The sequence below is a fragment of the Suncus etruscus genome, chromosome 5 (assembly GCF_024139225.1).
Source record: "Suncus etruscus isolate mSunEtr1 chromosome 5, mSunEtr1.pri.cur, whole genome shotgun sequence".
Classification (NCBI taxonomy): domain Eukaryota; kingdom Metazoa; phylum Chordata; class Mammalia; order Eulipotyphla; family Soricidae; genus Suncus; species Suncus etruscus.
The window spans coordinates 140473802-140491091 of NC_064852.1; the positions used below are offsets into that span (position 1 = coordinate 140473802).

General features: G+C 32.8%; 1 protein-coding gene across 1 annotated transcript in view; it reads left to right on the top strand.

The window, feature by feature from the left end:
• Positions 1 to 17290, top strand: part of CSMD3 (CUB and Sushi multiple domains 3) — a 1236222-nt gene that overhangs the window by 742008 nt on the left and 476924 nt on the right. The window contains exons 14-16 of the mRNA XM_049773958.1: positions 2460 to 2642; positions 6584 to 6910; positions 10604 to 10798. Coding sequence (XP_049629915.1) covers positions 2460 to 2642; positions 6584 to 6910; positions 10604 to 10798 — 705 coding nt within the window. The remainder of the gene's footprint in view (positions 1 to 2459; positions 2643 to 6583; positions 6911 to 10603; positions 10799 to 17290) is intronic.

Consider the following 17290-nt stretch of genomic DNA (forward strand, 5'->3'; position numbering starts at 1 on the left):
ATCTCAAACAACTTGAACATTCAGTGTAGAAGAATAAATATAGAGTAATATTACTGATATGTGATATTTAGTATATTTGCATGAAAAATGCAATAAATTAAATTGAAGTTGTGGAGAACACTTGACCCCAGAATATAGTGAGGAAAAGAAAAAAAAATTGATTGGAGAAGGAAAAAGAGAAATATGAATTATGAACAGGACACAAGAGTCAAGAGGATTCAAATGCAGTGGTGGTGTTAAGAAAAGAAAGAACTGAATATCCAAGCTAGAGTCAACAACATCAACAACAATAAAATAATCAGAACCAAAGTTTAAAAATAAACTTAAAAATGGGCCTGCTGGAACAAGTAAGGTGGCATATAATAGACTCTGGGAACATTGGTAGAGAGAGGTTGGCACTGGTGGTGGGATTGATGCTTACACTTTGTATGTCTACAGCCCAAATATGAATAATTTTGTAAATAACATGCTTTAAATAAACAAAAAAATGCGGAACTATAGGAGCCAGTAAAAATCAATATTTTAAAGAAATAATGGTAATTTCTTAGAACTAAAAAATGAAATGCATGAGAAATTTAGTGAAAAAAAACTCAAGTAACATATTTTTAAAAACACATAAATATTCAAAATAATTGCAGAAGTGGATGATAGTAATACTTAATGTAAAATGTAGAAATATATAGCCCTATAGTTGAAGAAGAGAGAGGAGTGAACAGAATATAGCAAAAGAATGAGTCATCTTGGTGTTCAGTTTATAGATAAAGGGCCAGGGGACATCTAAAGGATTATAAAAATTTGTTTTAATTAATATACTCCAACTTGTTGGGAATTAATAAAAATAAATATAATTTCAAACAGTAAGGGAACTATTTTAGTAAGACAATTTTAATATGAAATAATATAAAGTGTAGTCGTAATGGCATTTTCAGCCGGCATCATCTAGTCATCACCAAGTACATTGACTCCCATCTTTGCACTTAATATTTCAATAGTAGCTACCACCTTCTGACATAAAATGTCATTTATTTAATGTTTATTTAAACACAGAAAATTTGTTGTCTCTTCGTTTGGGGGAACACTCGTGGTGTTCAGGAGTTACTCCTGGCTATGCTAGAATTAATCACTCTTGGCTGTGCTGGGGGTAGGGTATGTGGTACCAGGGATCAAACCTTGATTGGTTGCATATAAGGCAGGTACCCTCCCTGCTGGACTAGTACCCTGGCACTCCATAATATTATCATTTATATTATATTATGCCATTACTATTATCTATACACTATTAACTATTTAATTATTATACTCAACAACATATTGACTACTGAAAAACATTAATCACTAGCCCCTTAATCATTTTTCTATTTAACACTTTCATATAGAAAGTGATCTAGAACATCATAATTTCTCAAATATTTGTTAACTATTAACAAATAAAAGGTGGGATAAAATATGCCTTTTTATTTAAAATTTTTTCTTTTAAACATTTCAAAATATGTGTTTTAAATATGTCCCATAAAGAATTTCTTCAGCCTTTATCAACTTAATTATTTCAAAAACACATTTGGTAAAGTTGATAACTGGATAATTTGTCATTCATATATTTCTTCCCTAGTGAATTTTGTGGCAATGTAACAAAAGAAATTAATACTAGGCAAAGTGTCTAATCTTACTGAAAAATATTAATTGAGATCAGATGGAACCTACCTTTCTTCTCAACATTTTTGAATTTCATTCATTATATACATACTGCACATTAAGTCTTTAGAGGGGCCAGAGAGATAGCATGGAGGTAAGGCATTTGCCTTTCATGCAGAAGGTCATTGGTTCGAATCCTGGCATTCCATATGGTCCCTGAGCCTGCCAGGAGCAATTTCTGAGCGTGGAGCCAGGAATAACCCCTGAGCACTGCCAGGTGTAACCTCCCCCCCCCAAAAAAAAAGATAAAAGTCTTTAGAATTTGAAAAAGTATATATCTGGGCCAGAGAGATAGCATGGAGGTAAGGCTTTTGCCTTTCATACAAAAGGACTGTGATTCGAATCCCGGCATCCCATAAGGTCCCCCGAACCTACCAGAAGTGATTTCTGAGCGTAGAGCCAGGAGTAACCCCTCAGCGCTACTGCGTGTGACCACCCCCCCAAAAAAAAGGAAAAGAAAAAAATATGTATCTACATTTTTATGTGTGTATTTACAAATAGAAATGTAAATCTTGGCTTAATTTTTATTTTAGGAAAAACCACATTATCTTTGTGATCACAATTTCACCATTGAAATAAAGGAGAAGTATGCTAATTTTATGTTAAAATCATTGCATAGAAATAAGACTAACAAAATTTAAGTATCATGGTAGGACAATATATTAAACTTTCATTCTGAAATATCTTATTTTAGAAAATACATATTTAGCTTCTATGGCTATGTTAGTATTCTTAGAATATGAATTTTGTCCCTTTTATTTCTGCAGAAATTGAAAAAGAAAGCTGTGGAGATCCAGGCACACCCTTATATGGAATTAGAGAAGGAGATGGATTTTCTAATCGTAACGTTTTAAGGTTTGAATGCCAATTTGGGTTTGAATTAATTGGAGAGAAATCCATTGTTTGTCAAGAGAATAACCAGTGGTCTGCAAACATACCCATCTGTATCTGTGAGTACCAAATGCTCTGCTTCCAGAGAGCATAAGTTACCCTGTCCTCGCATATAATTGCTTTTGTAATTAATTGCAAAGAGCTGGAACCATGTAATTATTTTTGAAGGAATAACACTTTGTGATACTATCTTTAACAAGTGTTTCTCCAAGTTATAAATTTTATTATAGATTTTTAAAAAGTTAATATAGTTCGCTGGTAAATTCAAAGCATGTATTACATGAATTCTCAGAACACTTTATTGGTGTCATTTTATACTTTATAGATAATGCATGTCTATGGAAATTGTACATCTTTACTAATTTTAATTATTTCATTTATTTTCATAAGATAGTATATGCTTATTTGTGATAAAACCACTTAAAATAATTAAAGACCATATTCTAAGTCTTAGGCATTAACTTATCGTTTCTTATGAGTCTGCACAATCATGCAGTAAATTACTATACTTATATGATAAAATAAGTTTATTAATGCCTATAATGTACAATATACTTGACTTTTTAGAATGTGTATCTCTAAATAATATAAGACATCTCAGTTTATTGATGGAGAAATTGATTGTACAAGGTTTAAAGTGTTTGACCTACCTACAGCTGAGCCCCTTTTATCCTGACACCAAATATGATACCCTGAGTATTGCCAGGAGTGATTTCTGAGCACTGCTACAAGAATTGGCCCTGAGAATCACTAAATATTGCTCAAAACCCTTCCCAATTATAATGTAACTGTAATAAACTGTAATTTGTATTAATTGATACACTCTACAATCCAATTAGATGCTAACTTATCATTAACTTTTTACCAAGTGCTAAGTATACTAGAAAAATTGCAGTTTGGTTTTGGTCATCCACAAATTGTCACACATAGACCAATAATAATAAAGTTTAAAATATTATTCAATATTCAAATATAATATTTATCTTCATACTAGGGCAGGGTGCTTTCCTTGTCCACAGCTAACTTATGTTCTTTTCTAACCAACTACCAGAAGTGAATCCTGAATACAGAGTGAGGAGAGTGTCCTGAACACTGATGGGTGTGGTCTAAAAACACATCTTATACCAAATAAATAATTATTTTTACATTATCCAAATTAAAGTGTTTTTCACTTATAAAACCCTCTAGACCAACAGGACAAAAATTACTTAAACATTTTACTGGTTTGTAAAAGCATAGCTTTTTTTTGACCCCTATTATTTATGTGAATTATATGCTACAAACTACACATTTCCTGTATTGATAGACTTTTCACACATCTTAAAGTAACATTGGAGGGGTGCCACACCCAGTGATGCTCAGAGGTTACTCCTAGCTATACGCTCAGAAATCGTTCTGGGCTTGAGGGACCAGATGGGGCAAGAGGGACCAGATGAAGGCAAGAAATATGAGGTGTTTGACTTCCTTCAATTAATGAAACTTAATATTTCCAAAGATTTTCCAAGAAAATCTTTATCTCTGTATATTCTTCAAGGAAAACTGTTTTCAACAGTAGATAATCTTTTAGTAGGTCAGAGTAATATTATGGTAAGTAGGGTGCTTGCCTTGGAATATGCCAACATGGGTTTCACTCTAGATACCCCACACGCTTTCCCTGTTTTCAGTTAACCCTATGCATAGAATTGATAGTAGTACCTGAGTATAATAATGTAAACCCTTTCCCAAATCTAATAGAGAATTATCAAAATAATATAAAAGTTTAAAAAATAACTTAACAGATGTGAAAATGCATTTAATAAAATTATACAAAATAGAAAAAACATAAAGATCTTGACAGCATTTGCATCCTGACATATGAAAATATGTATCAATAGTTTTCTTATGAGTAACACATGAAAAAATATCCAGAAAAAATAAATGATAAGAATATAGAATAGAATTTGTTATATAAATATGTATCTACAAATGTCATATAGGAATAATATAAAACTTATTGAGAAAAGGATTTTTCAAATGAAAATGAGAACAATCCTGATTAGAAGTGGGAAAGTATATTAAATTTGTGAATTAGATTGAAGCTGCAAACAGTTTCTTTGGGAATTTGGCACAATTGTAAATAGCAGCTAGATTTAAAAATGAATAGAAACCTAGATGTGAAATTTTATAATGTTCTGAAGTGCATATTGCAACTTAGTTATAATCATAAAATTAACTTTGTATATCCAAAGAGATAGTATAGCAGGGAAGACTCTTGTCTTGCCTGCCACCAATCTAGACTGGATCCCTGTTTCCCCCAAGTCTTCTTAGGAGACATACTTGAACCCAGAGACAGGAGTAAGCCCCAAGTACAACCAGATGTATCCTGTAATTTAAGAACTTAAAAATTAAATTAAATTAAATTAGGGGCCAAAGAGGTAGCACATGGGTAGAATGTTTGCCTTGCAATGCCGACCCAGTACCAACAGTGGTTCCAATCCTAGCATCCCATATGGTCCTCGAGTCAAAGCAATTTTTGAGTGCAGAGCCAGGAGTAACCCCTGAGCGCTGCCAGGTGTGACTCCCCCCCAAAAAAAAACCAAAGATATTTAAATTAAATTAAAATTAAGTTAGGGTCCAGAATGATTGAAGAGTCGGTTGGGTATTTGCCTTAAAAACTGCCAACCTGGGTTCCATCCCTGGCATCCCATAGGGTTTCCTGAACCTCCCAGGACTAATTTTTGAGCACAAAGCTAGGAGTTACCCTTGAGGGCACCAGCCATGGCTCAAAAACCAAATAATAATAATAATAATAATAATAATAATAATAATAATACATAAAATAAAATAAGTGTTGTATCAACCTGAGCATGATACTGGGTCAAAGGAAATTACATGAATCTCCTTGTCATATAGGTATAAAATATTACATTGAAATATATATATGCTAAATGCCCCAAGTTAATGTTATTTTTAGATCAAGTGTTGACAAACCAGATCAAATGTGTCAATTCTAGCTTTATGACTTGATTTAAAAATAGAATTTTATTAGCTCTTATCCACTTATTTTCATTAAATGTTTTCAATGTTAGATTTTACACTGTAGTTATAAAATATTTCTGGCTTATTAGGCTTTTGCTATCTTTCTTTTTTACATATAAAGACATAATTTAATATCTGGGCACAGGTAGTAAAATATATAATGAAAAACAGGTCCAAATAAAATAGGTGGGCACACATTATGAACATAGTAGGTAATGCATTTGGATATATTAATTTTTCAAAAGAATTATAATTCTGAGTTATTTCCCCATTCAGGTGTAGAATATGGTGGTTTCATAATATAATTTCAAAGTTCTATGTGCATGTTAAGGACAAAACAGAGCTCATTTGAAATCTATATTCAGACTAAATCACTATTCATTTGTAATAAATAGCATAAAACAAGGAGTAATCCCAGAGCAACACTGGGTGTGATCCCAAAACAAAATAAAACTAACTAAATAAATAAAATTTAAAAATGTAATCAGTAAAGTAGCAAAACCATAGAAAGCAGTTTTATAATTGAAACACATATACAGTTTATCTTATTTCACACACCTTAAAGTAAAATTTTTAAACAAGTTACATAAGTTATCAAAATGCCTAATTAATAAAACCTTATATTATATATATTTTTAGAGAAAGCAAAAGAACAAGTAAACATTGTAGTTTCCTGTTAATATTTATGGATACAAATTAGTAACCTATTTCAGCAAAGCCTGTATATTTAGAACCTGCAAAAATATTCCAATTAAAATATATTTTGCTTTCTCTTCAAGAAATAATAAAGATGAACTTCATTAATGAGTAGAGATCTTCAGAATATGAGCCATAGTCATTCTAACCAACATTACCTTCATTAGTTCTATTAGTTTTATCAGCAAAAACATTATGAAAAGAGAATTGTTGTTGCAGTGACAAAAGAAGATAAAATGTTGTCATTGAAAGTTCACTATACTTTATAATCTTCCTGTTTTAACAGTTCCTTGCCTCTCCAATTTTACTGCACCAATGGGAACAGTTCTTTCTCCTGATTACCCCGAAGGGTATGGAAATAATTTGAATTGCATCTGGACCATTATCTCAGATCCAGGGAGTCGGATACACCTTTCCTTTAATGATTTTGATCTAGAATCCCAGTTTGATTTCCTTGCTGTCAAAGATGGCGATTCTCCAGATTCCCCAATCCTTGGAACCTTCACCGGTGCTGAGGTACCTTCCCATCTTACTAGTAATAGTCACATACTGAGACTGGAATTCCAAGCTGACCACTCAATGTCGGGACGTGGTTTTAACATCACTTACAACAGTAAGTTTATTATTTTCTATGTTGTATTTTTACAACTTAGAGTTAAATGAATTTTAGCATACCCACTCATTTATTCCAAAATTAAGGAATCTAGTACGAGCCATTGCTCTGATTTTCAAACATATTTTCTTCATGTAATGTTGTTAGTCTTTTGTTTTTGAGAGAACAGTTGCTAAAATAATAGTTAAAAAGCAATAATTATATCAGTAAATTGATTTACTTTCATTTGAATAAATCTATACTTTGTGTTACTGGATATATATGTATAGGTATATACATATATATATGTATATACTTGAGTATAACTCATATATTCATTTATTTCATACTTCGCTGTTTTCAGAGTATAAGCATAAAAAGAAATATTTTCTAAGATATACACAAACCTATATGGGAAAAGAGCACAAAGTTATAATTCAAAGAAAAAATCTACAGAACTGTAGAAGTTGCTGAGAATAACTTCATTGTCTCTTGGATAATAAATCAATATGCTGACTTTAAGAAGCCATGGAAGGGAAAAATACCTCAGTTATTAAGAAGAATATCATTTAAGTTGAACTATTCAACTTGAAGTCTCAACTTTTCTAATAAAAGAACGTCACTGTCTTCTTCAGTACTGTGTATTGGGTTTTGGATAGATTAAGAAAGATAAAAATACATCTATATATATTTTATACTAGAATAGAACACACTACCTAGTAGTGGTTAATAAGCTTTGGTTATAATGTTTGTTTTAAACATGCACAGGTAATTTTTGTTTGTTTAGGGGACAAATACATCAGTGCTTGCATATTAACCATTGCTCTGTACTTTGAGTTGTTCCTTATGGTGCTCAGTGATCCACTGATAAAGTAATCTACTCTAGGCCTTCTCCATGGAGGGAATGTACTCAGTCCTTTGAGTTATCACTCTGCCTTCTGGTCACTGGTTTTTAAATATCTCCTCTGTTAATTTATGTGTTTGCTGTATGGCTCTGGGCTTGAGATAGAGGTTAAATGGTTGGTCTAAATATTCCCTTTCAATGGATTTTTATTTTCCTAAAAGACAAGCATTGTAGGGCTACAGAAACAATATAGTGAAAGAGTACTTTCACTGCATGCAGACATGGTTTTTTTTTCTTGTTTGTTTTATGTTTTTGTTTGTTTGGTTGATTTGGTTTGGTTTTTTGAGCCACACCCATGATGCTCAGGAGTTACTCCTCACCAATAGCTCAAATATCTCTCCTGACTTAGAGAACCATATGGGACACGGAGGGGTAGGGCACGGGGTGAGGGTGCGGTTGAAACGTGGTCCATCCTAGGTCAGCAGCTTGGAAGGCAAATGCCCTACCGCTGTGCCACCGCTCCTGCCACAAAGGGTTTAATTTCTACTGTCCAGTGTGGTCCACTGTACTGCCAGAAGAGATTTCTGAATGCAGAGGCAGTAATAATCACTAAACATTGCTGGGTATGACCCCCCCAAAAAAACAAAAAAACAAAAAATGCTATATGTACAGCATAAATACAAATTACATAAAGGGATCTATTTTAATAGATTAATATTCTTACACATTAATTATTATTATTTTTGCAAATGCTTTATATGAATCCATGAAATACTAATGATTTTTTTGCAACTAGCATGCCTGACAATGATAAATTTGACTAATATTTGTGTTAAGGTGAAGGGCTTAGTTTATAGCCCCTTAGAAATGATTACCAATTTATTTATTCAGTTTTGATTTTTGACAATAGTAACCAAATATAGTTACTGTATTTTCAAAGTAGTTCTTATAAGTGGTGAATATTATCAATAAATTGTTCCAATTTAATTGTAAATCATTAAATTTAAATTAGTTATGACAAAGAATTACTATATGAAATGTTACTTTATCTAAATTTATTTTAAAATATCACATATTTGAGGCCAGAGTGATGGCGCAGCAGTAGGGCATTTGTCCTATACATGTACCACCTGGGATGGACCTGGATTCAATGCCCAGCAGCCTATATGGCCCTGTGAGCCTGCCAGGAGTGATTTCTGAGCACAGAGCCAGGAGTAACTCCTTAGCACCACCTGGTATAGCCCCCAAATAAAAAAATTTAAATTTAAAAAGTAATAATGTAACATATATCTATAAAATGGTTTAATATAAGCATTTTATTTATATTTAATTAATAATATATATAACTAATGTTTAGGGAATATCTGTGTATTATTTAAATTCATTACCTCATTCTTTCTGTAGTTAATTGATTTATCTATATACAAATATGTTTCCATATAATGGTTTTATTAATATTTTTTGCTAAAAGACATATTTATTAGGTGTTAAGCAAACAAGCCTAATTAAAGTTTAATTATATTTAAAGCACAATAGAAAATGAGAAAAAGTACATATATATATGTGTATGTACTGGAATTTGCCTTAATACTAGTTTGTGCTGTTCAATTTTAAATTTGGCAAGTGAATAATAAAATTACATAATATATAAAGAACATAGAAAAGTTAAATATTTTAAATAACCACATATACTTATGAAATATAAATATATCTTATAGCATAAATACCTCAAAAACCTGTTTTTAGTTAAACGTTACTGTTAAATATTTTCCATTCATATTAATGTTAAAAGCTTGTGTCTATTTAAATGAATATAAATAAAATAATTGTATAAGCCATGTCATCTATAGTCTACAAAAAAACCACAAAAAAATTACAGTACCATAGTATTTCTGCTAATTTCTGAGTATGCAGAAAATAAACTTTTGGAGACTCAAGGTAAACAAATATAGTGGCCTTTAACTCAAAAATACATATTCTCTTTAGAGACATGAAACAAACAACCAAAAATATTTTATGTTACTGAGAGAAAAATTAAAAGCCAAGGCCAAATCAGATATTGCAATGCTATCACTAAGTCCTGGAGTGAGCATTTAACTTTTTTCTGCCTCTCATAAAAGTATAAATGGCAATAGTTCTTAAATCAGGCTGCTCTAAATATTAAGAGAGATAAATTACGTCATTCAAGTTCCCATTAAGTTCTCTAGAATATGGCAATTTTTAAAGAATGGGCTCTCTACCCTTTCCTAGGTGGCAGAAAGTAAGTGGCATACAGGGAAATATACAGAAACATTCTGAATTTAGACAAGATTGAAACATTTCAATTTAATTCTCAATGAGACTCTCCATTCTAAATGGTGAATCACAGGAAACTTGCCTTGAGATACAGTCAACTTTCTCTGTATTCATAGTAATTAGAATTCTAAAAAATCATATTAATTTTTTATATATTCCCATAGTAAGTATAAATTATTTTGTTTGTATTATTGTATTTTAGAGTATAATTTATATTTTAAATTATTATACCATTGCATATTACATGCAATTAAGATGTGAGGAAAGCCTAAATAAATGTGCCCTTAAAAATAATTTCTCGGGGCCGGGAAGGTGGCGCTAGAGGTAAGGTGTCTGCCTTGCAAGCGCTAGCGTAGGACGGACCGCGGTTCGATCCCCCGGCGTCCCATATGGTCCCCCCAAGCCAGGAGCAACTTCTGAGCACATAGCCAGGAGTAACCCCTGAGCATCAAACGGGTGTGGCCCAAAAACCAAAAAAAAATAAATAAATAATTTCTCACCCCAAATTTATGGGCAGCGGGGTCTCTCTTTTTGGCAGACTGTTGATGTAATTTTATTTGTTTCCTGTTTTCAAGCATTTGGACATAATGAATGCCCTGATCCTGGAATACCAATCAATGCACGGCGATTTGGGGACAACTTTCAATTAGGAAGTTCAATTTCAGTTATTTGTGAAGAAGGATTTATTAAAACGCAAGGAACAGAAACAATCACTTGTATTCTTATGGAAGGAAAAGTGATGTGGAGTGGGCCAATTCCAAGGTGTGGAGGTAAGAACAAGGTGTGGTCAGTAAAAAGTGTGGTACTATCAATTCTAGTGTCTGTCTGGTAATATACTAGGAACCATTATAAGAAATATATGCTCATAAAATATATGTTGTAATTTTTTTTTGTGTGGTTTTTGGGTCACACCCGGCAGTGCTCAGGGGTTATTCCTGGCTCCGTGCTCAGAAATTGCTCCTGGCAGGCACGGGGGACCATATGGGACGCCGGGATTCGAACCGATGACCTTCTGCATGAAAGGCAAACGCCTTACCTCCATGCTATCTCTCCGGCCCCTATATGTTGTAATTTTTATATTGAAATGCATTTAAGCATCATGCATTAATACAGCTATGTAATTTAAAAAGTTACTTGGTTCTCTGCAGAGATGGCTAGCTCTTCCTTACACTTCAAAGTACCTCTTAAAAACCAAGATGATGGGACATTTGGAAAAGCGAGAAAAAGAGCATGACTTTATTGCTAAAGAATTTGTATCTTCCACTCTGTATGTGCAAAACACCTGAAAAATAACAGATACAGTGGTGTGTTTCACTTCATTCTTTTTCTCAAGAGAATAAAGGCCAACTACCTAGATTTTCTTTACTAAACTTGATCATGAAAATAGGAGCCATCCCTGACTTTCAAATTTCAGAATGCCTTATTTAGAAAATATGAAAGTGCATTTCAAGATTTGCAATTTCATTTCACAATAGTGATGCACATAGAAGACACATTTCATCTTTTTTTTGTTTGTTTTTTTGGCCACACCCATTTGATGCTCAGGGGTTACTCCTAGCTAAGTGCTCAGAAATTGCCCCTGGCTTTGGAGGAGCATATGGGACACCGGGGATCGAACCGTGGTCCTTCCTTGGCTAGCGCTTGCAAGGCAGACACCTTACCTCTAGCGCCACCTCACCAGCCCCTGAAGACACATTTAAACTATACTACCTTACCCACATGTACTAGTGTATGTCTACTAAATTCTGTTCAAGGAGCAGTGCAAGAGAAAGTGACATAGTTGACTCATTTTTACTCTTTATTCCATAAAAAACTAACAAATTCCTTTGTAGAAGAGATTTAATCTATGAATATTTAAATGATTAGCTATAACTCCACTCAGCCCAGAAATTCTTCGTTTGTTTTTGAGCAGCACAAAGTGTTGCTCGGGGCTAACTCCTGCCTCTACACTCAGAGATGTGGGGCTTGGTACCTTAGAGTGCCAGGGATTAATCTGAGTTGGCTACTCTAACTCCATTACAAACTTTTTATAGGCAACTCTGAAAATACTTTTTCCTAGTAAATGTGTTACTCTTAAAAAATTTCTATGAGTTTGCCACAAACTTTGAATATTTTGTTTCAATGTTGTTTTTTTTTCAATTATTTCTATGCATCACGTTGTTTGCTCAGAAAACAAGACCATTTATGAGACCGAGAAATAGGAAAGTGGGTAGGGTCCTTGCATTGCTGTCTATTCCGGTGTTGATTAAACTTGAGTAGGTACTCAACACCGGAATAGACAGCCACTGAGAAATTCCAGGAGTTATCCCTGAAGGAAGAGCCAGAATAATCACTTAGCATATCCAATGTGGCTGAAAATCCCAACAACAATGTAAGAAAATATGAATAAATGTAATTCCAGTAAGATAATTTTATTGACATCACATGGAGTATTTGATAGTAACAAATAAAAACAATCATCGTTCAATTCTATAGGTCATGTCCTCAGCTGCTTATAAGAACAAAGTAATAGCATAAATGATTTAGATTATCAGATTAAACAGGTTATCATCCAGAGAAATATATTATTTCATATGTTTCTAGATATATTGACTGCTATCTGTTAACAACATAAACAGTAATAAATAATATAAAATATAATTGACAATCAATAAGCATATTCACATTGGCACATACTGTTCCCAACTGCTTATTAGAAAAGATAAATTTACTGAAAATAAAGTCTGAGTTACTGGTTTGAATGGTATTTTTAGTTCTTTTTATTTTTTGTTTTGGGCCACACCTTGGTGAGGCGCAGGGGTTACTCCTGGCTATGCGCTCAGAAATTGTTCCTGGCTTGGGGGGGGGCATATGGATGCCAGAGGATTGAACTTTGGTTCATCCTGGGTCAGCTGTGTGCAAGGCAAATGCCTTACCAGTGTGCCATCACACCGGGCCCTTGAATGGTATTTTTAATGCAAAATCTTGAAGCACTGGAGCAATGGAGCAGATCAGAAGTCAAGACCTCTCCTTTGCAAAATTCCAATGTCGCAATAAATTAGTTCATTGAATCATTTCGACTCAACTAAAATAATTTTGTCCTATTTTTGTAAAGTACTGCCACAATGCTTAAGTACAATTCTCTATCAACTAAAACTAAACTGTAACATTCGTTGTGTTTTTTTTTGAACGGCAGTGCTCAGGAGTTACTCTTGGCTCTGCGCTCAGAAATCGCTCTTGTCAGGCTCAAGAGACGATATGGGATGCTGGGAATTGAACAGGGGTTCAGCTGGGCATGCCCCATGCAAGGCAAATGCCCTACCGCTGTTCTATCACTCCAGCCTTAACCTGTAACATTCTAATCTGAATTGTATAACTTCACAACATCCCCTCATTGGCAAAACAGTCTCAAAATTGTTTAATGTGATGCTACTTTGGTTTTGTGTTATTAGCCTAATCAAATGTTATTTTTATACATTTAATATTAGAAAATAGTTTGCATGATTCTTTTTTTATTTCTGTAGTATTATTTAATTCATACAAATTCACAAAATAAAGCAATTTTAAGACAAATTATGATGTGGTGACTAGTTTTATTTTGCCTATAAGGATTGAGTTGCAGATTTTTATACAGTACACTGAACAGAAAACTGCAAAAGCATATTTCTAAATTATAATTTCCTCCTTGCAAAAGCTAAGGTGACTATGAAATGTAAAGTTCATCATAATTATCTTCCTCATCATCATTATCACTGTCATCATTATCATAACTACCTCCATTTCTGTTTGCATAGTCATACCATCACTAAGTTGCTATTCTCCTTTCTTTTATTTACATAATTACTTTATGTAAGCACCGTGGTTGCAAAATTACTCATGGTTGAATCCTAGCCTTTAAAGATATATCATCAGTGCTAATTTTCCCTACCAATGTCTATTTCCTTCCAACTCACCATCCTCTACCTGCTTCTAGAGCAGGCATGCCACACACTCTTATTTTTTGACACTGTGGTTTGCACTGTTGCTAATGAAATGGTACAGTGCATATTACTTTATCCCCTTTCAGCAACAAATTATTGTCCAGATTAATTATTCCAACTATCATTGTCACCTTGAATCATTCACTACTCTCTAAATTCACAAGTCTTTGTGACAAGTTTGCTACCCAGACTGGCTCTCCTGATCCTCGTCGCTATTTTCTCTGGATATTATTTTTAGACTACCTTTAATTTTTCTACTATTCCACAAATGAGCGAGATTATTCTATAGCTATCCTTCTCGCTGACTCATTTCACTCAGTATACTATTCTCTATATCCATCATGTATAAGAAAATTTCATGATTTAATTTTTCATACAGCTGTGTAGCATTCCATTGTAGAGATGCACCACAATTTTTTTTTTAGCTATTCATCTGTTTTCAGGCATTTGGGTTGTTTCCAGATTTGGGCTATTGTAAATAATTAGTCACCCAATACTCATCGGATAAAAAGTTAATATCTAATATATACAAGGCACTGATAGAATTTAGCAGAAATAAAAAACATCTAACCCCATCCAAAAATAGGGAGAACAAAATGAACAGACATTTCTACAAAAAAGAACTCCAGAAGGCCAAAAGACACATGAAAAATTGTTCCACATCGCTAATCATCAGGGAGATGTAAATCCAAACAACACTGAAGTATCATCTCATACAACAAAGACTGGCACACATCACAAAGAAACAAGAACAATCAGTTCTGGCATAGATGCAGGAGGAAAGTGACTCTCATTCATTGCTGGTTGAAATGTAAACTGGTCCAGCCTTTCTGAAAAACAATATGGAATTCCTCAAAAAACTAGAAATTAAGATTTCAAATAATCCATCAATACCACTATTAGGAATCCAAAGTCACCATAAAGGAAAGCCCTCTGCATTCCTATGTTTTTCTCAGCACTATTTACAATATCCAAAATCTAGAAGCAATCTCCCTTCTTTCTCCATAGCACCTTTATATTGTAGGATTCCCATGCTCTTATTCATAGATAGATAGAAATATATATATTTTTTCCCACAGGATTCCCCAGAATTTTCACTCAAATAGACAAATATCTATTTATTATATTCTGCATGAAATATTAGTTATATTTTTACTCTGATGGCTTTCAGATGAAATTCTCCCTCCTTAGAGTTAAATTTGTTTATCTCATCATAATAATTATGTGCTGGATTAAGTAAGAAAGATACATTTTTGACATCTTACATAGCCTTTTATGTTACTCTTTGAAGTTACATTTCTACTTTGAACAAACTCAATTTTACATTGTTATTAAATCTGCAGCAATAAACCATCCAATTCACAAACAACTTGAAAGGTTTAGCACACAATGAAACAGTTAAATAAGAAAAGGATCAGAAACAATACCATGATTAGGACATTTACTTGTACATGGTAATCAGTATTTCATCTCCAGTCCCCTATCTGGTTCGTCCAGCAAGCATTCCAGGTTTAAATTCTGAATGCAGAGTCAGGTATAAGTAAGAGCTTATCACAGCTAGGTTTGGCCAAAACCAGAAAAAAATTGCCCTAGGTGTTTGTCAGTGAGTATTAAATAATATAGAGGTTTTTATGTTTAATAATATGGCAAATTATGTCTTCTAGATTGGCTGCAGTCATGTAAAGAGACTGTTTCTAAATATGAAGATTTAGCATTCATTGATGAATGTCAGTTTAAACAAGAAGAATAAGTAGTATTGAATTGTGACATGGAGACTGAAAAAGGAGGATTGATTCTTATTCAATCGAAATTGAGTGTTGGATTTAAATACATTCATCACCTTGCTGTAAATCCTAAACTGCCCATAATTTACATTTTAAAATAAAATGCCACTGAATAGTTTAGTCTTATATATATTTATAAAAATAAGTTAATAGGTACTATAATATAATGTATCAATTTTATTGTATTAAATACTACTCAAGCTTATTTCATTTTCCCTCTCACACATACACAACACTCTCTGGTTTCTTATTTTATCTGTATCCCTGTATGTGCTAGTCTTATTTCTTTTCTTCTCATTATTTCTACATGAACACAAAAATAGAGATGAGATATACTCTCCTTTATTTCAGCTCACTATATTGACATTTTTACCCCATAATCAACTTTAAATTATTTCTATATGCTGCTGATCGGAGTAGACATTGCAGTGTAAATATTTTTTGCCCTGAGGTCCAGACTGATATATTAATCTTCCCATTCAATATATCATGTAGATATTTTATAGAAATTTCAAATTTAACCTATTCAAACATTTATTTTTCACTATTTTCCCACAACTTCTACATGAATTCTTAAATTCATTAAATCTGAAATGACAGTTGATTTTTCTGTTGATCAAACTTTATAGTCTATGAGGAGAATGTATTAACTCTACTTAAAGTATATTTGACACCATTTACCTCCTACTGCTTCTCTGACATAGATTAATGTGCTTTTCTCTTCAGATGTCTCCCTAGTTTACACTTGCACACAGTTTACTCTTTCTATAGAAATAGTTTGCTGTTGATTTCACTTGTGTCTATGCAGTATTTTTATAGGATTTCTTTTCAGAAGACCCTGATGCATAAGTTCTTATGCATCATTATGTCATTATGTTCTCCTTTATAAGCTAGATCTTTGTGTCTCAGACCACTTCAACTACAATAGCAATGTCCTCTTCAATCTAAAACAGTCTCCTTCAAAAAAAGGGAAATGAATTATTGCCTTTATATATTATATGATCGTGATCTTGAATATAATTAAGATGCTATATATTCACTAGACTTATTTGCAGATAAAGGTGGTTTTATTAATATTAATATAATTAATATTAATTAATATAAATATGTGTAATTAATGTTAATTAATATGATTGCAACACATTAGAAGAATTAAATAAATGTTTTGACTAAAAATTGTTTCTTAATTGAGTTATGAGAATCTGAAAGGAATGTTGTCTTTTATTATGATGACTAATAATAATGACAAATATTCTCATTATGACAGGAAATTATTAGTTCTGTTAAGCAGAACAATAGAAGAAAAATGCATGACTCATAAAGTCTCTGGGTCAATTTTCTTACTGCTTTGGTATTGGAAACTTAGAATCTCTGCTAAATAGAAAAGTACATTAATATTTAACTCAATAGTACAACAAGATCTAGTTATGCCCTCCATAACTTATGGAATTATAAGTAACTTGTCTCTCTCACTTCCGACTTTAGCTACCCAACTTCTAACTTATTTAAAAAGCAAAAT